Raw genomic sequence first — 22,605 nt, 5'->3', positions numbered from 1 at the left:
TCTGTTTCAGTGAACATTAAGCGCTTTCGCAGTCTTAAACACAGAGGATTTTGGCGCTGTCAGAGTATGATACATTAAAACTTTTTTTCTGTCTGGCTGAGGGAGGATTTCTGCTCTCGACTGATTCCTCGGAGAGCTAAATGAACACCGCATGTATGTTTGCTTGATGGGTTGCATCTGATCCTGGAACTGATGTTGTGCAAGATTTAGGGGACGTTTACACGACACCGTTTTCAACTAAAAACAGTAAACTTTTCCGTTTATTTATCAAAAAATGACATTTTGGGGACCTGGAAACGGGTTTCAAACTGCAAGTTTTTGAAAACGATACTGTTATCGTCTTGTATCAGGCGCGTAATGTTTCTTTACAAAGTGACTTTGCCAACTACTGGCTTGGCAGCAGAATACAGGTTTTTTTTTTTTTTTTGGGTTTTTTTTTTTTTTTTTTTTTTTGCGTTTTTGCGGATCTGTGTTTTCATCTGTTCGCGAAACTTTTCAAAAACGCCAAGGAAAAAGGTTTCCGTTTTTAGCATCCTAGAATCCAGTGCAATTTGAAGCCCAAATGATCCTGTTGGCTGAAAGACCTTTTAAATAGATACTCTATTGAGTGCCTGATGAGAAATTCTTCACCGTTTTGATGTGTGTTGTAAATGTACTGTATATATGACGATTAAAGTTTTTAAATTCTGTCATAATGTATAACCAAATCTCAAAATAGTCACATTAGGTGTTTCTACTTTATAAACTACTGATTTGGCATACTTCTAGGATAGAGTTTATTTGGTTTATTCTTTTTTACTTTTTTTTTTTTTTTATATACAGGTTTTATGTGGTATAATTGTTTTTTTATTTGGTTTATTTATTTATTTTTTGTATATTTTTTTTTTATTTGGTTTATTCTTTTATTATTTGGTTAATTTATTGTTTATTTTATTATTTAATATTTTATGTATTTTTATTTGGTGTTTATTTTGTTTATTTTTATTATCATTCAATTTATTTATTTTATTTGGTTTATTTATTTATTTTTATTTAATTTGGTTCATTTTTTTTGTATATTTTTATTTGGTTTATTTATTTCATTTAGTTTATTTATTATTATTTGGTTTATTTGATTTTGTTTTTTGTTTGTTATTTATTTATCATTGAATTATTTTATTTGGTTTATCTATTTTTTATCTATTTTTTATTATTTGTTTTTATATGGTGTTTATTTATTTTGTTTATTGTTGTTTATTTACTTATCATTCGATTTATTTTTTATTTATTTTCTTCGGTTTGTTTATTTTTGCTTGGTTTATTAATTAATTTTTTTTTAAAGATTTATTTTTGGCATTTTTGCCTTTGAGATAGAAGACAGGAAGTGAAGTGGGAGAGAGAGGAGGGTGGGATTGGGAAAAGTCCGTGAGCCGGAACCACTTTACATCTCAGCGCATTGCCCATGATGGCATCGGCTCCGACACTGTATTTATTTTTATTTTTGTTTATTTGTTGGTTTATTTGCACCTTATTAAAAGCAATGAGGTCATGTGCCTCATATCATCCTTTATCCTCACAACACAGCCTGGCCTCAAGTGCCTTATTGCTGAAGTGCACTAACTCTCAGGTTTCTTTTTTTCTGCCTACTTAATGTATGAGCATTGTCTGGGTTACTCTTGCCCTCATTGCTCATACGGGACAGCACATTAATTATGACACACTCTGCATGTAGTGCAGAACAGTCACTGCACACGCAGACTTTGTTGTGATGAGACGTTTGTGTCACTGCAGTTTCTGCAGCAGGCAACATTTCTGTGTGAAATCAACATTTTAATACAGTGCATAACTAAGTTATGTTCATGAAGAAGCTCATATACATCTTGCCATGCATATACGGCTTTTGTGTGCATGAAAAGTTTTGGTGGGAAATCCAAAGGGGCAAAAGCACTGCAGTTCAGACCCAAATACCACAGTATGAAATGAGACCTGTGGGGGGGCGGAGGGATGGATTAATGTCTGCTTCAGACCACTCAATCAAAACAACGGGAAAAAGCATTTTAGCATCGGCGCTCTCAGCTCTAGTGCAGTAAAATGTAGGTTTAGAGATATAAAGTGCTTTTGTCCTGCTTCAAGAGCTCTGAACTGAGACATGCCAATTGTTGACGTGCCTCTCTCTCTCTCTTTCTCTCTCTCTTTTTGTCTTTCTCTCTTGTTCTATAAATCACACTCTTTTCCTGCCCTCGCTAGTGGCTTAAAGCCAAGGTAAGTGTACTTGAACCCATGAACCCCTCCTGCTGTAGTCTATTACTGATCAACTGATTCAATCTTCCCTGTGATCCTCTTACATATTCATATTCCTGCATTCATCCTTACCTCATAACTCGGCCTGTCATGATTATTCATCTGGCTATTCAATCTAATAAGGGAAATCATTATATTATATTATATTATATTATATTATAAATAATACATTTTATTATATACGATTCCAAGTAAAAATCATCAGTACAACACGTATGATCGTGACAGGCCGACTCGTCATGTGCAGTAGTTGTAGATCAATCCCATCATAACTGTATTATTTAAAGATTATTACATGTTTTAACAGTAAATCATGTTCATATGCGGCTGAAACACATTGTGTAATTGAAGTATTTGGGCTTATTTTGCACTTTATTTACTGTCGATATCCGGTTTTTAGTATATTTGATAGTGGTAAAGCCGTTCTGAGGTAAATTTTTGGATGCAAGAAAGTGTATCATCAACATTTTGTGTTCTTTTACGCAACATAACGCTTTTGCATTTTGTTAACACTATTTACCATAATTATAGATATAGTGACAAAATGAATTAGTTAAAAAAAGAAAATAAATGTGTTTGGTAAACAAAAGCGGTTAAAACAGCTTTTTCTTTTTATTATAGATTTCTGTTATACTATAGTTCAGAAGTTTCCACACTTCATGTAGTTGTAATTTGAGATTGTGCTAATTGTGAATGAGCGTGCATACACACCTTATAATTTCATTAACATACACACTTTTAACTATCAAATCTGAAGTTACGGAGAATAGGTCCATTTCACACACATATTACTCATATTATTATATATTCGTGAATGATGCCCTTTTATTGCAGTAGCAGACTGAACGTTTGGATGAATTGTATTGTTTTGTCTGGTGAAGCCCTGTTCTCCTTTAGTCTTATTTATGTAACCTGAAGGTCAAGCTCTGGTCAAATATTTAAACTGATGTTTTGCTTGTCCAATCAGCAACACGGCAACAATCAGTCAGTCAGAGGAGGAACTCTCTCCAGGACCAATCCCCCGACGCAGAAACCTCCCAGCCCTCCCATGACGGGACGAGGCACTCTGGGGTAAGATGTGATTTTATCATATGCTTCAGTGTGAGAAGAAGACGTTACTGAGCAGTATGATATGGAAGCTTGTTTCCTCCATTAAATAAAAAATTTTTAAAAAAAGGTAGATTTTTTTTTTTTTTTTATCTCAGAATTCTGACTTTTTTTCTCAGAATTCCAAGATATAAACTCACAATTGTATGTTATAGTGTCCAATTGTGGGAAAAAAGACTGACGTTTTTCTCAGAATTGCAGTTTATAACTCACTATTCCGACTTTATATTGCGCAATTCCGACTTTATATCTCACATTTCTGACTTTATATCTCGCAATTCTGACTTTATATCACAGAATTCTGACTTTATAACTCGCAATTCCGACTTTATATCACAATTCTGACTTTATGTGAGATAAATTAGATAAAAAGTCACAATTACCTTTATTTTTTTTTATGTAGTGCCAGAAACAAGCTTCCATATACATCTATCAGACAATAGTTCGGCACTGACGACAATTTTTGGTAGCAAATTTGGAAATCATATATCATTTATGTTTTGTTTGTAATATTTTTGCCTGTTTAAATGCATATGCAGGCGTAACACTCCTTATAAAACGCTTGAGCCGGTGAAACCTCCAACCGTGCCCAATGATTACATGACGAGTCCAGCTCGCCTGGGCAGCCAACACAGTCCAGGACGCACCGCGTCTCTCAACCAGAGACCGAGGACCCACAGGTAACACACATCTGTCTGTCTAAATACTTTATTGGCATGAATGTAAATAATACAATATTGTCAAAGCTTGGAATATATGTACATAGAATAGTAATAAAAAGACCAAAATAATAGAAGAAAATATTATAACAACTTAAATTCATCTATCTATATATCATTCTATCTATATATCGTTCTATCGATCTATCTCTTTCTTTCTATCGTTCTTTCTATCATTTTGTCTGTTTGTCATTCTATCTACTGTATCGTTCTATCGTTATACCTATCATTTGATCTATCAATTTTTCATTTTTAATAAATATTATATTTTTTTTATTATTATCATTATTATTGCTATTAATAACAATAAAATAAGTTTTTAATTTAAAGTTTATTTAATTTAATTGAGTAATTTTGTATTCCTTTATTTGTCTTTGTTCCTGCAGACACTGTAATATGTGCGAGGGCTTTACTAATGAATCGGATATCTCATTTTCTCTCTTAATTTGGCTTTTTCCTCTAGTCCTCTCCCACACTTTTCCATCAGCCTCCACAGTTTTATTTTTGAATGTCAGAGCATATTTGACTTCCTCTAGGGGATTTAACATTCGCTCATGTTCTTTGTGTTGCTAACGTCTAAATGACAGGACTGATCTGATTGTTTCTGAACGTTCCTAGTGTGCGATCAGTACTCTTCACACCCACTCATCTAACATCTGTAAATAATGTCATCACACCAGCCCACACCTCAGCCGCACTCCAGACCGGAGGGAATATCCCTCATCCCACCCTCAGTCAGGACTGCAGTGCTTCATGCTGAGAATGAACGGCCTCATTAGTTAATGCTGACTGTGATGCCATAAATAATACACAACTTTTCATTTGTGTAAATAGTGGCAACACAACGCCAGGTCTTGTGAGGGTGGCCTGCTGAATCCATCAAAACGCCTGTCTTAAAGGGAAAAATGAATGTTGTTCCAAACCGTCCTCCGTAAAAACACAAAGTAGACATTTTGAATAATTGTAATGGTAAAATAACAATGAATGTAGAATGCAGAGGTGCAAAAAGCACAGTGTTATTTGACTACATACAATATTGTTCAAAAGTTTGAGAAATTAATTAAGAAATTAATATTTTATTCATCAAGGGTGCATTAAATTGATCAAAAGTGACCGTAAACTCATTTATAATGTTACAAAAGATTGATGATGATGCTGAAAATTCAGCTTTGATCACAGGAATAAATTACATTTTAACCCTCTGGTGCTCTTCTGTCATTTTTGACTGAAAAACTTTACGTTTATTTATTTTTTTTTACATTTTTACTTCATTGGAATGGTACAAAACTTGGTAAAGGTTTTGGCACGTGCTGTGTGAACACACAAAAAAATCATGGACATGATTCGAAAAAGGTTAAATGGTCTCAGTTGTGTTCCTCGCGGTCAAAAATGCGATTTGGAAATGAATTGGAGACGAATTTCATCTAGTGGAAGCGTTTGGTACTGCGGCTAAACAAAGTCTTACTGAAAGCTCATTTTTTGAGATATCAACCTCAAATCTGGAACTTGTTTAGATATATGGCTTTGATTTTCTAGCAGTTTTAGAGTAAAACGTGTTTTTGAAAATATATATTTCATATAAAAATTGAAAATTAGTATTTTTGAGCATTTTTCATAACAATAAACGCAATCCTGTAACTTTAAGTTAACTTTTTTAACCTTTTACTTCAGCAATAATTTGCCAAACGTCATCTTTAAAAAGAGATCAAAATTTATGACAGTTTAAGTTGGAAATTTAATTTTCAGGTCTATGCTCAAAAAGCAAATAAATGGATTATAACTATAGCGTAAATATAATTTAGTACCGTAAAATCCCCTAAAAATACATAATATTAAATAAAAAACATTATCAAACTAAAATATAGTACATTCATTTCATTGAAATAAAAAATGGTCATTTTTGACCGACGTGTGAAGAGCACCAGAGGGTTTTAAATAAAAATCTGTTATTTTAAATTGTAAAAGTATTTCACAATATTTTTATTTTTGTTTCTAAATGTAGGCTTGTTGAGTATGACAGACTTTTCAATAACATTTTTAAAAAATCTAAACACTTTTGAACGGCATGATGCTTTTGACAGCCTCAGTCCTTGGTCATTGTAATTATAGGATAAAGAGTGAGATACGAGAACAGAGATTCATTGTTTTAACTTCAAATATAGTTGTATTGAATCGTCTTTGAATGCTGTTATCGAGTACTGATGTGCAGCCGACAGTGTTTATCAACCACTTCGATTCTTGCAGCGTCAGCAGTTTATATATGCACTTCTTATGCGTGATTATGATGGAGGATGATTCGGTGTCCACCTGAGCCATTATCTGCTCTCCAGAAGCGTTCGCTGCTGCTGCTTCAGCTCTATTTATGCTGCCTTCATCTAAACTGACTCAAGTTCTTTAGGTTCCCGATGCATTATGGGTTACGACAGTGTCAGTTAACCATTTTATTTCTCTAAGGTGAAATTTACAGATGGGTCTAGTGATATCTTTCTTTCTACCTCAGGCAACCCACAGACCAGTTAGTTTTGAAAAGATGTAGTTTTGCACATCTCTAGTTAAAAATCGGATCATTTAACTCGTTCTCAGTGTTTAGACAATGGAGCTGCGATAATGAGATGTCCTGCAGTGCGGCGAGGAGCCCCTGCTGCTCTGTTTCTACATGGACGCACAGCAGAGGATCATGGCTGATCTCTAAAGCTGTGCCCATGTGTGGGTGTCACTGATGCAATGATGTTCATAGCTCCACAGTGGTGAATAATCCATCAATTGATCTGTGTTGAATGTACACGTAACTATGTATGGCTAATGTGTCTCGAAGCCAAGTGTGTATTTAGGTCACTTTACCATGTGATACTCAGAATGGAACACTAGATTACTACTTACTGAATACTACACAGTGTACTGTGTTCTGCTTACTGTGCTTGTAAAATAGTGTGTGAACAGTATGCATGATGTGATTCAAACAGTAGTGAAAATGTATATATGTGCTGCGTGACTCATTGTGTTCGTTTACACACTGACAGCTCATGATCCAGTATTGAGTATTTGGGAATGCAAAATCCAGCAACTATCTTCTCGAACTTGTTATGAAAAGCGCTTAAGCGTCTGTTGTCAACAAAAGAGAGGATTTAAGAGCTCGCTGCTGTTTTCTGACAAAATAAAAGCTTTATTTGAGAATGAATAAAGACAGACCATTGTACTGTAAAATAAAACGTTTATTATTATTATATTTTTTCTTTTATTTTACAGTGAAATATTACAATAGTAATATTTATTATTTTAATTTAGTATTAGTAAAATGAAGAAATTAAGACAAAGTTAAATAAAACTTTTATTATTATTATTTTTCTTATAGACATTTTATTTTACAGTGAAATAATATTTATTAATTTAGTAATATTAAAATGAATAAATTAAGACAGACAGTTGTATTATTATTATAATAATATATTTTTCTTAAATAGTCATTTTATTTTACGGTGAAATATTACAATAATAATATTTATTATTTTAATTTAGTAATAATAATTTGATTTACAGCACATTAATTCTTAATATGTATTAATATTAATCTTTATATTAATATTTTGCAGTCATTTATATATTTTATTATTTTTATAATAATTTTAACAGAAAAACTGCACTGATTTTGTTGTTTTTTGTGTTGGTTTTTTTCTGCCCTATTAATCTTTTTTTTTTTCCCCACATTTTTATTTTATGTAGTAACATGTTATCTTCTGGCAGTCTAATAAAATGAGTTGAGATAAAGATCACTGTTGATATTTCCATCACATTGCATTGTGGGATACAGTACTCCTGAAAGTATTCTGTTTTGGTAAATGTAGTATATCAACCAGGTGTAGAAAAAATCCACATACTACACACAGCATGCATACTGCATACTTCAGAACTGATATGATATGTATGACAGTACGCTAAGAACTGTATCTGACTTCCTGTCTCTCTCTCTCTCTCTCTGTAGTGGCAGCAGCGGAGGAAGCGGCAGTCGAGAGAACAGTGGCGGCAGCAGCATCGGCATTCCCATCGCTGTGCCGACTCCCTCCATTCCCAACTCAGTCCCAGGTGAGCTGCAGCCCACATTCAGCTGCTGCAAAAGCACAATGCCCTACAGGTTATGGCCAACTTGAGAATGAGATGTACTCTCCACATGTGGGTATTTAACGCTGCAGTATATCCTGTTCTCCAGAGTGACAAACGGAGTTGTTCACTGTATGCCTACAGCTTTCATGGCCTGATTCTTCCAGCTGAAGTAGGCCACTACACAGCACAAGGACAGGTAGAAAGAGAAAGGAAGTAGGGAAACTCTTAAGGGTGGTCTGTCTGCAGAGAACAGGGAAAAAGAAAAGAGTTTACTGAGAAAAGAGGTCCCCCCCCCCCCAACCTCCTGAATCCTTACAGTCACCATAGCAACACCGCATCTGCACCTCTGATTACCTTTTCCTGGATTAATGTTATTTAGTGCTGACAGAACTGTCCTTGTACCCTTTATTTATCTGTTTGTGTATTTGTATAATAAAATGTCAGGTTTTTCCTCTAGGTTTTCTTGATAAAGGACTACTCTGGCATCCAAAACCTAGTGAGCTACCTACTTAGGCAGCATTTTAAGGCATCTTAAACACATTTTGGCGTATATTCTAAACTTTTTAGCATCATCAGTTGTACCTGCATTACAAACTCAGTGAAAAATGTAATCCAAGAGTTGAGGGAGTGTTGATTGTATTTACATCATTCAGTACTGAATATTTGCTAAACGCAAAATAGTTTATATATAATAAACAGGTTGATCAAAAATATCAGTTCTGTCGAATTAAAAATTGTATATGGAGTATTTTTTTAGCTTAGCAACAGGCTAAAGTCAAAGTATTGGAAGTATTTTTAAAAAAAACTGTCCAATTGAGTGCTGCAGGAGTCCTAAAAGATGGAAACGAGTTAACATTTTCACCCTTCCGGTTCCATTGTACAGAAGTCACGTTTTTTTTTTTAATGGTTAAATGCCTGAAATAAGCTCTGTGGATAACAAAAGCTCTAGATATTCTCACATTTTATTCGACAACATAAAATATATCAGTAAAACCCCATTTTTTTTAAAGCTTTATGTGCCTTAATCAAGGAAATTCACAGGAAATTCATCTACTCACTAGTCTGCTTTTACTGCCTCATTGTGTTTATAATCGCACTCTTGCAAACTATTCTAAAGCCCTATTCAGACGGGACCAGTTTTCCAGGGAGACATTAGAGAAATTTGACGTTTTACAGATGTAAAATCCTGTCCGAATGTGAATGTCTGTGATTTCTGATATTGTATTATACTAACGTTGCTTTTTGACCTACATGAGCTACCGTATGCGCACCAATCTTCCATATACTTTCATTTCATTTCAATATGGATAGTATCCGATGAAAGAATAAATGATCAAATTAACAAATAGAGTCATATGGCGGAAATTGTGAAGACTGGCCATTTTAACGTTACTAGATTTCGCTGCTCACATATGTGGGTTTATTATAAACAGCCACTTGTGAAGTTTACTTACATAGGGTTTTAATAGTAATATATAATCATAGCAATAAATTTAACGATATATATACGTAGTAAATGATGCTTGCAAACACATCACATGAGCTTCTGTAACACCCACACTCCCATCTCTGTAATAAACACAAAGATGTTAGTCCTGTCCGAATCAGTCCATGAAATGACAGACGTCGAGTGATAAGAACTGTAACTCGAACATTGATTAGAAAACTAGTCCCATCCAAATAGGGCTTAGTTCAAACTTTACATCTTGTAGATTTTAAATAAATATTGAAAGAGAAGCTACTGATGATGACGTTGAAGCCATAGAGCGTGGTGTAGATCGTTTATGCCCTACGTTTAGCTTTTTACTTCTGCAGATTGTATTTAGGCTTCAGAGTTCAGTTGTGTTCATTTATGAAGATTATAATGGTGTGAGAATCAAACTTTTGTTTCTGCAATAATCCAAATGCCAATGCAAAAATCATATTGGGTTTTTGTCTTGGGAACCGGGGTGCTTGTCAAAAATGTTGTCACTGCAGCACTCTATATAATGAATCTATTTTACCCAATGTTTATGTTTTTAGCATTGTGTTAGCTTAGCTTCAAACTCCAGTGGAGTCAGTGTAGTCGAGTTGCTTCCCATGTGGAATATTTCAAATCAGTCATTTATGAGGATATATGATGGTTAGGAAGTCTATGTAGACAGCAATTCAGCTCACTGGGTTTTGGAACAGAGCTTAAATTTTTGTGCGATGAATCGCGCTCAAGATGTGTTTTCTCTTATGTGACATTCTGACCCGCAGTCACACCCTCATTGGCTCCTCCCCCAGCCCCTCCTCCTCCACCCCCCCTCCCCGGTCAGGGTCCACCAATGCCAGCCGCTGCTATAGGTGAGCCCCTCCCCCAATCCCATCGCCAACTGCACAATGTCTGTTCCAGGCGACATCGGCGTCACCGTCCCACCGTCCACCTGTCTGTCTGTGGGTGTCACTTCTGGGGATGTCGGTGGTGATAATTGTTATTTTGGGTGGTGGTTTTGTGCTTAATCAACCAATTTAAATCAATGCACTGTGGAGAAGTCTCTGAACTGCCTGGGAGTATTTCCCATAATTCATAAAGGATGTGTGGGTGGATTGTTAGTGTTGTTTAATGAGCGCAAAAATCCTGTAGACTTAAAGGGTTAGTTGACCCAAAAATGAAAATTATCCCATGATTTACTCACCCTCCAGTCATCCTAGGTGTATATGATTATCTTCTTTCAGACGAACACAATCAGAGATATATTTAAAATATCCTGGCTCTTCTAAGCTTTAAAATGGTAGTGAACGGGGGGCACAATTTTGAAGTCCAAAAAAATTCATCCATCCATCGTAAAAATAATCCATACGGCTCCAGGGGGTTAATAAAAGCCTTCTGAAGAGAAGCGATGGGTTTTTGTAAGAAAAATACCCATATTTAAACATTATTAACTATAATAACTAGCTTCCAGCAGACAACCGTACGCATTGATTTGCGGCGGAAGAGTGACCTTTGACCCGACACATGATGTAAAGATGAACACGGAAGTGCACAGGATAGAGTCCACACCACAACTATAACAATAATGTCAAAGAGGAACAATGTTGTTGGAATCACATTCAGAACGATTGTTTCTAGCTGATTAACGATGGCGTTCTCCTTCTTCCGCTCTGGAAGTCTACGGCAGCCCATAGAACCGCTTACGGGAAAGTTATGAAATTTGGCACAATGATAGAGGTCAGTCCCAACATTAACCACACTGATTTTGGAGTCTCTAAATCAATCCCTCTAGCGCCACCACCTGTCCAAAATTTCACTCATGTTTATGCTAATAACTTTTGATTCATAAGGGTTAGAAACAATTTTTTTTCAACTCCTTCTAGGCCTTTGTTCCGATTTTCACAAAAATGTAACCAGATCATCTTCAGACCATGAGAACAAAAAGTTGTGGTATTCAAGTCAATTCGTCAAACCGTTCTCGAATAACACTCGAACGAATTTTATGTAGCGCTTGCGAAAATAGACGTAAGGCTGTATCTCAGCAATGCTTTATCATATTCAGACCAAACTTGGTACATGTCATCACAAGCATGACCTGAGGCTACATGCTGCGTTTTAGCGCAGCGCCACCTACTGGTCCGAAGATACGAAAAATGGCAATTTTTGCTTATAACTTCTGAATGGTTTGCCCAAAAACCATACAAGTGGGATTGTTAGATTTGGGGTGACATGCAGAGTCGAATGATATCGACCCAAATCTAACTTAAAATTGAACAAAACACAAAATTGGCTATTCATATACACCTGAACTTGCTTTTTCTGCGAAATTTCACAGTTTTACTAATGTGACCACACCTTGATAAGGAGTATCTCAGTCTGTATCTGGAAACCAAAATGTTATAGAATCTTGAGGGTGAGCTCTCTTGACTCAAGCCAGACTTAGAAACTGCATAGCAACACCTTATCAACCACCCTCAACAGCTTAGCGTTATGTTGGTAAGTTGTCAGAGACTTCCTCACTGCAGGCTCTTTTGAAAGATGCATTGTTTTCCTTCTACTTTGCATCTTCCCAACATCATGTTATCCAGTGCATTGCTTTTGTTCTTCATTTGTAAGTGCTTTGGATAAAAGCTAAATGCTTAAATGTAAGATGTGAACATCATATTCCATAATTCTGTTCATTAGAATGGGTGTTCACCAAGACACAGTTGGAATGAGAGGTTCATCTTTAAATGAGATGTTTGTATTGTGTTCATATTATATGTCACTGGTGCCACAGTGATGTTTGTCCACTGTGTTTGTTGTTCGCTTCGTTCCGCCATCACTATCAGGGAGACAGTGTCTCTCCAGGGCTTCCCTGTTATCTGCCACTGTCAACAGGAAATGTTCCTATAGAGGAAATCCCATCTGCAGAGTAAACACACACAGGACTATATTACAAACACAACTACAGTATGGTACTCTTTCTCAGGGCATTTTCTAACTTTGTGCATTTCATTGCAGGTCCTGTTGTAGTGTTGGATAATTACATTGCCGTTGTTTGTAGTTATCAAAACAAAATGGCTGTGTGTTTTCTGAGTTTTCATCTGATGTTGGGTTTCTCAAGCCCATTTTATTTTTTGCATTTTTTCCTGGTAAATCTGGTGAAACATGTCCAGGTCATATTTAAGCCCAAAATCAAAAAGAATATAATATAATATATATACAAATTATAATGGTTTCCAAACCTGTATGAATTTCTTTATTCTGATAAACACAAAAGAAGATATTTTGAAGAATATGGATAACTAAACAGCCAAATTGACTTCCATAGTATTTTGTTTTTCCCTGCTAAGGTAGTCAATGGCATCCATCAACTGTTTAGTTACCCATATTCTTCGAAATATCTTCTTTTGTGTTTATCAGAAGAAAGAAATTCATACAGGTTTGGAACAACTTGAGGTTTAAATCAAAATGGGTGAAGTATCCCTTTAATCGAGATTAATCATTTTGACAGCACTATAAAAAAAGTATGAAATATGACCAGGAAATGTGCTTGACATGTTTCATTAGATTCACTCTTCTTTCCTCAAATGAATCTGTTAAACCATTCAGTCTCGGGAAGCTTTCCTGTGATTCACTGTCCTCTCCTGGATTTTGTCTTGTCTCTGTACCTTCTTCTCTGGGCTCGAACAGTTGTGGCTGCTGGGCCAGGTCTCGGGCCCATCCCCATGTCCCAGTTTGGCACGATATCTCGGCAGATCTCCCGACACAACTCCAGCACCTCCTCCTCCGTCTCCATGGTTTCTGCCACGGGTACATACCGCCGAGCCCCGTCCGTCTCTTCCCAGTTCTCCCTGCAGCAGCCGCACGTTAACGGGGGAACGAACGCAAGTAAGAGACGAAGAACGAATATACAAACTCACATCAAACAGTTTTAATTCCTGTAAAATTTAAATTCAGCCATATCCAAGCATCATAAAACCCGGTTATTTTAGGCACGTCCCGTCTGTGGTGAAGGGAACAGCCTGTCTCTTCCCACAGGTGTGCGGCCGTACTCACTAATGTCATTAAGAGTGGAAAAGCCTCAGATTTATTAGTGGGAGCGCAGGGCTCGTGGCCACCGGTTTATGAATGGAGATTTATTGTCGTCTACACATTAAAGCCGAGATTTTAAATCCCGCTGTTAGTCTGTCTGACTGTGCAACATTTTGTTTTTGTTTGTATTTTTCTGAGGTGTTTGTCTGTGGTGGGCGAAATAAGAACAGTTTTTTTCACAGCATTTTATTTTGGTTGATGATGATATACACCACCGTTCCAAAAGTTTGAGGTTAGTATGATTCTTTGTTTTTTTTTTTAAGAAATTAATACTTTTATTCATCAAGGACATTAAAAGTGACAGTAAAACATTTATAATGTCACAAAAAAATTTCTATTTCAAATAAATGCTGTTCTTTTGAACTTTTTATTCATCAAATAATCCTAAAACTAAAATGTATGAACTGTTTTCAACATTGATAATAATCATAAATGTTTCTTGATCATCAAATCATTATATCAGAATGATTTCTGAAGGATCATGTGACACTGAAGACTGGAGTAATGATGCTGAAAATTCAGCTTTGATCACAGGAATAAATTATATTTTAAAGTATATTAAAATACAAAATATTATTTATAATAATAATTATTTTGATTAAATAAATGCAGAAATCTTACTGACCCAAACTTTTGAACTGTGGTATATATTATGATATACAATACTTATTTTTGTATTATTATTTTTATTTTTTTTATTACTTTTTCACTGCAAAGTAAATGCCTTTCACATTTTTTACTTATTTATTTTTGAAGACTACTTTGCATTGAAACATTTAGCAAAAATTATTCAAATATATTCTATATTCTACTCAAATACCTAAAAATGGACATTTTTTTGTTCAAATTGTTTTACATTTCAATTTAAATATTTTTAAATTTGAACATGGAGGCCTGAAAAAAAACTACAAACATAATATGTTTGTAGTTACGGAATTTACAAATATACAGTCAAACTAAAAATTATTCAGACATTTTTGATATTTTTTATATATTTTTACTAGTGGGTGCAGGACACTATAGTTCATTTCTGTAAGTGAGGAAAGCAAAATAAAGTTAACTGTGACATATTATACCCACAGATTCTTCATACAGTGGACTACCAGTAAAATTGATAATAATTAAAACTAAAACTGACAATGTTTTGCTTAAGTGTTATCTGACATAATTAAGATTAATTTTTTCTGACACAGTTTAACTCTGAGATCTTGTCATATTTTATTACCATTTTTTTAAACTAGTGAATAAACTGAATTAATGAATGAAATGTTCAAGGTGTCTGAATACATTTTGGTTTGACTAATATATATATATATATATATATATATATATATATATATATATATAATATAATTTTTTTGTATTATTTTTTTTAAAAAGCTTGATATGTTGAAATTGATAGCTTTAATATAGACTGTATATTTAAACATATTCAATATTATTATTCCATGTTTGTTTTTGTATTTTTTTTTTGTATTTTTTTGTATTGTTTCACATTTTGTAAATGTGAAACAATTGAACAAAAATGTCCAGATATTTTTAGGTATTTGAATATAGAATATATTTGAATATTTTTTTGTTAAATGTTTCAGTGTAAAGTAGTCTTCAAAAATAAATAAATAAGTTGTTTCTAAATTAATCTGGAGAGTAACAGTAAAATTATTACAATATAAAAATATTAAAAACTCCAATGTTTTTAATCACGATTAATTGCAGAAAAAAAGTGTATATACACTCATAGAATGATTACACTTTATTTTAGGGTGTTAGGGTACAGAGTAATGTTAATTAACTATAGGGTTAGGGTTTGGTTTAGGGTTAGTTGCTTATAATTATCCATAATTTACTATTAGTACTATAGTAAGTACATGTAACGTGTAACTACGTCACCTTAAAGTGTAAAATTCATTGGTCAGCAGGTATGAGATTTGAGATCTAATCACCAGAGAGAAAGTCATGTTCAGTCTTTCTGCATCTATACAGGATTCCTCTTCCTACAGGACTACATTCCCTCCTTATTGTATGGGACTGATGTGTTTCTCTTCCTGCTTTTTTTTTTCTCTTTCCTCTTTGTCTCTCCTGCTCTTTGACTGTGTGTGTGTGTGTGTGTGTGTGTGTGTGTGTGTGTGTGTGTTCAGTGTCTATGGCCCCGCCCCCTCCGCCCATGCCCCAGCTCACCCCACAGATTCCTCTCACAGGGTTTGTGGCCAGAGTTCAGGAAAACAGTAAGTCTGATGGCCACCTTTCCCAGCGTGCCTCACTCTAGCATGTGGATGCGTTAGATCTTTACTGCATGAGCTTCATCTCATCTTCATCTCACCCGTCTGTCTGTGCTGAAGTAGTCGTTGTTCAGGTCATGCGTATTGCCATTGTATGATTCAACACACTACAGCAGACCCACATCAAGCCTTTCCTGACGCCTAAAGCCTGCGTTTTCTGACAAACAAAAGTGTGTCACACATTTACATAAGTGTGTATTGCTTTATGTAACCTAAAAGAGGCTTACTGGGCTGTTTGGGGCAAGATTTTAACGTTCTGTACTTGAAAGGCGCTCATTGTTTGTCTGTATTCAATGGCGATAAAGCGTGCCTCATATATACACCTCCCTGTGTGTAATTAAGACACGGGTTCATGGGATACTTTTGTGTACGGCTTTTTGTTTGAGTTATTCCCAGCGAGCTTCAGGTTGGGCTGAACCACACTGATGCACCATGGGAAGAATTACAAAAATTTTTAACTGTCCCATCGGTTAACTCGAATACTGCTGACAGTGATGTTCAGTGCAAGAGAAGAAGGATGGGTTGATGAAGTTGTCTTAAAATGCCTACAGAGTGGTTTTTGCTGCCCTCTCGTGGTGCATTCTGGTACTGTTATGAGTTTTTGAGTTTATGTGCCATGTAGGCGCAAGTTTATCTGAAATATATACAAAAATGATAGAAAATTCAATGTTTTCAACCTCTTTTGATACAAGGACCCCCAAAATATGATGACCCCCTTCTTAAGATATAGATTTTCATGTAAAGAACCCTTTATATTGTGTGAGAAAAATGTTAGGTGTCATATATTATATTATATTATTTTATTTTTATTATTATAATTATTATTATTTAAAGAAATTATGATGACAATTATTCACAATATGAATAAAATTGATTAAATAATTGAATAATTAGACATAATTGATTTTTTTATAAAGTTGCTGTACTGAAGCCAAATAAAATTAATGAAATATAAAGAAATATTATCTGGAAAATCTTCAATTTTAAGCTGACAACATATTTTTCTACCTACTGTTAATTTTGAGATAAACAAATGTTTAGTTTTTTCTTATTATTATTATTATTTTATACTATTAAAATATTTATTAATCTTTTTAGTGGCTTTTTATTATTATTTATTTTTTATTTTTTACATATTTCATCATTAATACACATTTACAGATATATTTAGAACATTTTATTTAATACCATGTAACTATTTATATTTATTATTATTATTATTATAAATTTATTAACATCTATTAACATGTATTTTGTTTAATTTAACATATACACATATTGACAGATATTTATAACATTTATTAACATATAACTAATTATATTTCATTATTATTATTAATTTATTAACAACATTTTATATTTGTATTGATATTATATTTATTTTTATTAAATTATTTTATTAAAACAATTTCATTTATTAATGTAACTATTTATTGAAATAACAATCTATCTTGTTTTATGATAAGAATTAGTATTATTTACCATTTATTTTATTTATTAAATTATGTAACATATTTTTGAAATAATCAACATGTAATGATTTAAATTATTTTTTTGACATTATTATTAGTAGTAGTAGTATTAATTTATTGACATTTTTAACATCTTTGTTTTTATTGCTATTATTATTATTTTTGTTTACTTTTATTTGTTAACAATTTTTACCATTGTTTTGTTTATTTTATGTAGCCTTTTTTTTTCAGTATTATTATTATTATTTTATTTTGTTTTATTCAGTAATTTTAGTATTTCAACTTAATTTTATTTCAGTTAATGGCCAAGACAACATTTCTAATTTCTAATTTATAAATATCTAATATTTATATTTTATTGTTTTCAGCCATTTCTTCCAATTATTAAATACAAATAGTTTTAGCTTTAGTTAACAATACCAACTCTTCTATCATTAGAATCAAATTAATTTCATTAATTCCAACCAGTCTTTAAAGAGCAAACTATAATGGAAATACAAAATGTATTAAAATTGTTAAAAACCAGAATAATTTTTTTATTTTATTTTTTTTATTTTTGTTGGTTTGTTTTCCTCAAATTCCATAAACCCCTTTAGTGTCGTTGTAGTTTGAGTGTTTAGAGTGTATAGTACGTATTATGAGGAATGATCCCATAATATTTCCATCGTTTAGCTGTCTGTTCCATGTTAATCTGGTAAGTATTCATATCCATGAGTTCCTTCATGCATATTCAATCGTGTGTGTGTGTGTGTGTGTGTGTGTAATCCAACACCGGCATGAGACTCGTTTCTCTGTTGTTCGTGTGACCTGCATGTGTACTAACCCGTCTGCATGAGAAGTGTGTGTGTCAGCGTGGAGTTCATGGTTATTAATGTGTGTGTGTGTGTGTGTTTGATGGTGTCCAGTTGCAGATACCCCGACTCCGCCTCCTCCTCCTCCCCCTGATGACATTCCCATGTTTGACGAGGCTCCTCCTCCTCCGCCTCCTCCTCCAGTCGACTATGAAGATGAAGATGCAGCTGTAGTGCACTACAGTGACCCCTATGCAGACGGAGACCCTCAGTGGGCCCCGAAGTCCTACATGGAGAAAGGTGAATATCTTCCTCTACCATATTAATCTGCAGCAACACAAGGGATGTGAGCCACGACTCATTCAGTAACGTTTAAATGGAAATGTTGCAACCGACTTGTCTAAAATCACAGGAAAACTTGACATGTACTGACAAGCATATTGCATATACTGTGTGTGTGTATATATATATATATATATATATATAATAATGATATGTTTTATATTTATATTTATTTTTATATTTTATTATTTTGTTTATTAACATTTCTACTTAACATTTAATATGCACACATTTACACATATATTTACATTACAACATTTCATTTATTAACGTAACTATTTATATTTTTTATTATTATTAATTTATTAACATTTTTAACATAATTAGTTATATTTTTTATTGAAGATATTATTAGTATTAATTTAACATACTAACATGTATTTTGTTTTTGTTTTTTACATTTACACACATTTACAGATATATACAATTTTATTTAATAATGTAACTATTTATATTTATTATTATTATTATTATAAATTTATTGACATATTTTGTTTTAACATACATATTGACGCATATTTATAACATGTATTTATTAACATATAACTAATTATATTTTTCATTATTGTTATTAACATTTTTATTAACATATTATTTTATATTTGTGTTGATATTATTATTATTATTATTATTATTATATTTAATTTTATTTGTTAAAGATTATTAACTTTTTTAAATTATTAATGTAAATTTTTATTGAAATAACAATTGATATTTTTATTATTAGTATTATTATTTACCATTGTGTTTACTTTATTTATTAGCATATGTAACATTTATATGTTTGAAATAATCAACGTAATGATTTATATATTTTTTAACGTAAAAATTATTTTAATATTAATATTTTTAACATATTATTTTTGATCATATTATTAGTATTATTTGTTTTTTGACATTTATACACATATTTACAGATATACTTATAACAATTTATTTAATAACATAACTTTTATATTATATTATTATTATTATTATTATTATTAATTAACATTTTTATTAACATATTTTATATTTGTATTGATATTATTATTATATGCATTTTATTTGTTAAAATTATTTGTATTAACATTTCTTTAATTTATTTATTAACATATGTAACATTTATATTTTTAAATAATTGACAATTATTTACATATTTTTAAATTATTATTATTATTATTATTAATTTATTAACATTTTTATTAAAGTCATTTATATTTTTATTGCTATTATTATTATATTTTTATTATGTTTATTTTTATTTATTTTTACCATTGTTTTGTTTATTTATAACCATTTATATTTTTGAAATCAACATATTTTTTAAATTATTATTAGTATTAGTAACATTATTTTATTTTTATTCTTATTTTATTAACATATGTAACTTTTTTTATTGTTAATAATAATAGTAGTAATACAGTTATTTATTAAACACTGTTGTCTTTTATCATATCATTGTTGCATAATAACACCCTCGACGTGTCACAGTTATTGTTTTAATAACTAATAATAAGGTAATAATGTTTGCAGTGGTGGCGATCTACGACTACAGCAAGGATAAGGACGATGAGCTGAGCTTCATGGAAGGAGCCATCATCTACATCATCAAGAAGAACGACGACGGCTGGTTCGAGGGCGTGTGTAACGGCGTCACGGGTCTGTTCCCCGGAAACTACGTGGAGTCCATCATGCACTACGCCGACTGAAGGGCCGCACCCGAAATCATTTACACGCGTTTGTTCCTGACGAACGGCCAATCATGAGAATCTCTGAACTTTACTTTGTGGTGATGGTGGATGTGGGCAAACGGGACGGACCAACTATTCGCAGGAAGTCAGTGTACATAAAATGAATGTCAATCACATGATCATCAAGTAGATTTTCTAACTGAAAGTCGTCCGATTTTTATTTTTTGTTTTTTTTTATTTCCTCGACCTCCTCTTCTCTCCATGCGCGTTTGTTTGGACATTTTGGATGCGAAAAAATCTTCTAAACGAATTGATTTCAGTGTTTTATCATGTCGTCGCCCCAAAGTGTATCAGAATCTTAACGTAAAGCATGCATACAAAAATTAAATATGTATCGTAACCTAAACGTTCAATTCCACTTCCATCTTCGTATTATTTACAGAACACTTTTTATTTTTTAATATAGGCGTTTGTAGACTACTTGTGTTTATGCTCTAATTTTTATTATCAAATTTTGTATTAATTTGGATAACGAATGCGAAGCACAGAACTTCATTTTCCCTCCATGTCAATATTTTTAGTTAAAGCCACAATGACTAAAGTATTTGCTACGATGAACAAACATGAATTGTGTAAAGGCTGTAAAGTATCTCAATCTCTCTAATCAGTGCAGATCAGCTCTTCCCACGCTGGACTCTGTTGCGTGCCGCGTGTTATTTCCCAGTACAGAGATCATTACTGAAGCGAAGAGTCGTCAGGGTCTGGCATTAATCGCTCTTTCAGGAGTCTGAGAGCGATTTCATCGAGCGCTGTCAGTCATTTCAGGAGTTTAAAGCTGATTAATGCCTTCAGACTTTATTTGTCGTACTGAAACATTTGAAGTTCCAACTCAATTCCATCTGCGCTGAAGCTCGTCTCGGCACAGAGTTTGTATTTATAATGTTAATTGAAATTTAATTGTACAGTCTTTTATAATAAATCATTCTATGTAAAGCCTGCGTCTGTTCATTTACCTTTTTTTGTTACTTTTCAGAAGGATGTAGAGACAGATTTGAATTTACATCATACCATCATAACACACATGCACAGAATTTCATAAAAATAGAGCTTAAAGTCAATAAAAATGGACCTCAGGAGGTCAAACTAAATCATCTCTGAGATCTGCACTTTCTGGTCACTGCTTGTATGGTCAGTTGGATTCAATACAGTTCCCTGAAAACATTACAAGGGATAAATATCTGAATTTATGATTTATACAAATGTTTTTAACCACTGTTTAACCCCTCCCCACACCCGTGGGACTCTTGCTATTATACATTTATAACATTGATATCAAAGTCTAAACCTAATATTAACAAACTATATATCATTTGAAAGCTTCTAGTTTTCATATTTGGTGACTGATTTTCAAAAGAAATAGAGAAACGGCGATAGATTCTTCATTTGTGATGTGGTGTCATGCCATAACACACGCTCTGATTCTTTCCGGATGTTTTTTATGTGTTTTAGGGATTAAATTCAAATCAAATATTAACGTTGCTGCACAAACTTCTTCTGAATAGGATGTCTACTTAATAAATATGTTGAAAAGGATGGAAATATATGGTTCAGATCACTGAAATGGAAGAGTCCTGAGTCTGGATGTCCTCTAGTGGAGAAGTTTGGTACTGCGCACAAAAACTCTTACTGAAAGTTGTTTTTTTGAGATATCAACCTCAAATTTGGCACAGAGCTTGTTCAGATATTTAGCTTTGATTTTCTTGAAGTTTTAGAGTTGAACATGTTTTGTGAAAAAATGCTGTTTTATTTGTTAAAGCAATGAACTTGAAGTCATTGATGTTACAGGCAGGGGTTAAACTGAGGTGATTCTGCTGCTCTCGATGGATCAGATATGATCTCCTAATCCTCAAGAAAGCATGAAATATTATTATTCAAACCTTTTTTGCAGAAATACTAAATGGATACACACTACTGTTCAATATGGAAACTTGTTTCTGCCATGGAATAAAATATATATGTGTCATTCTACAGAACTGGCTCAAAGTCAGAGTTGGAAACGTCCTGAAACAAATGTTGTATGTATGCAAATTGTATAATTTCCAAGGTACACATCATTTCTAGTAATTGTACAGTTCTCATATTGTATTTTCAGAAAGTTTTGGAATATTTTTCCTCTTCCCAAATTTGTCACTACCGAAACACAATAATAAATCATTTAATAAGAAGGGTCACATTGACCTATTAAGATTTTGTTTACATCTATCTTGGAAATATATTATTTGTTATTTTTTTTAAAAAAGTTTTCACAGGT

At 33.0% G+C, this 22,605-nt stretch overlaps 1 protein-coding gene across 10 annotated transcripts in view; it reads left to right on the top strand.

The window, feature by feature from the left end:
• Positions 1-21,287, top strand: part of abi1a (abl-interactor 1a) — a 62,289-nt gene extending 41,002 nt beyond the window's left edge. Inside the window, exons 4-12 of one of the 10 annotated variants that reach the window (XM_051882885.1) lie at positions 2,227-2,241; positions 3,248-3,351; positions 3,927-4,067; positions 8,086-8,186; positions 10,446-10,532; positions 13,336-13,533; positions 15,876-15,962; positions 18,394-18,579; positions 20,137-21,287. In XM_051882885.1, coding sequence (XP_051738845.1) covers positions 2,227-2,241; positions 3,248-3,351; positions 3,927-4,067; positions 8,086-8,186; positions 10,446-10,532; positions 13,336-13,533; positions 15,876-15,962; positions 18,394-18,579; positions 20,137-20,312 — 1,095 coding nt within the window. In that variant the 3' untranslated portion in view covers positions 20,313-21,287. The remainder of the gene's footprint in view (positions 1-2,226; positions 2,242-3,247; positions 3,352-3,926; positions 4,068-8,085; positions 8,187-10,445; positions 10,533-13,335; positions 13,534-15,875; positions 15,963-18,393; positions 18,580-20,136) is intronic. The other 9 variants (XM_051882886.1, XM_051882887.1, XM_051882888.1 and 6 more) reach the window with 9 other exon arrangements.
• Positions 21,288-22,605: the final 1,318 nt, after the last annotated feature.

This window comes from Ctenopharyngodon idella, chromosome 23 (assembly GCF_019924925.1).
Source record: "Ctenopharyngodon idella isolate HZGC_01 chromosome 23, HZGC01, whole genome shotgun sequence".
In the NCBI taxonomy this organism is placed as follows: Eukaryota; Metazoa; Chordata; class Actinopteri; order Cypriniformes; family Xenocyprididae; genus Ctenopharyngodon; species Ctenopharyngodon idella.
Note: the sequence above shows the minus strand (reverse complement) of the source record. Positions and strands in the feature narration are given on the sequence as shown.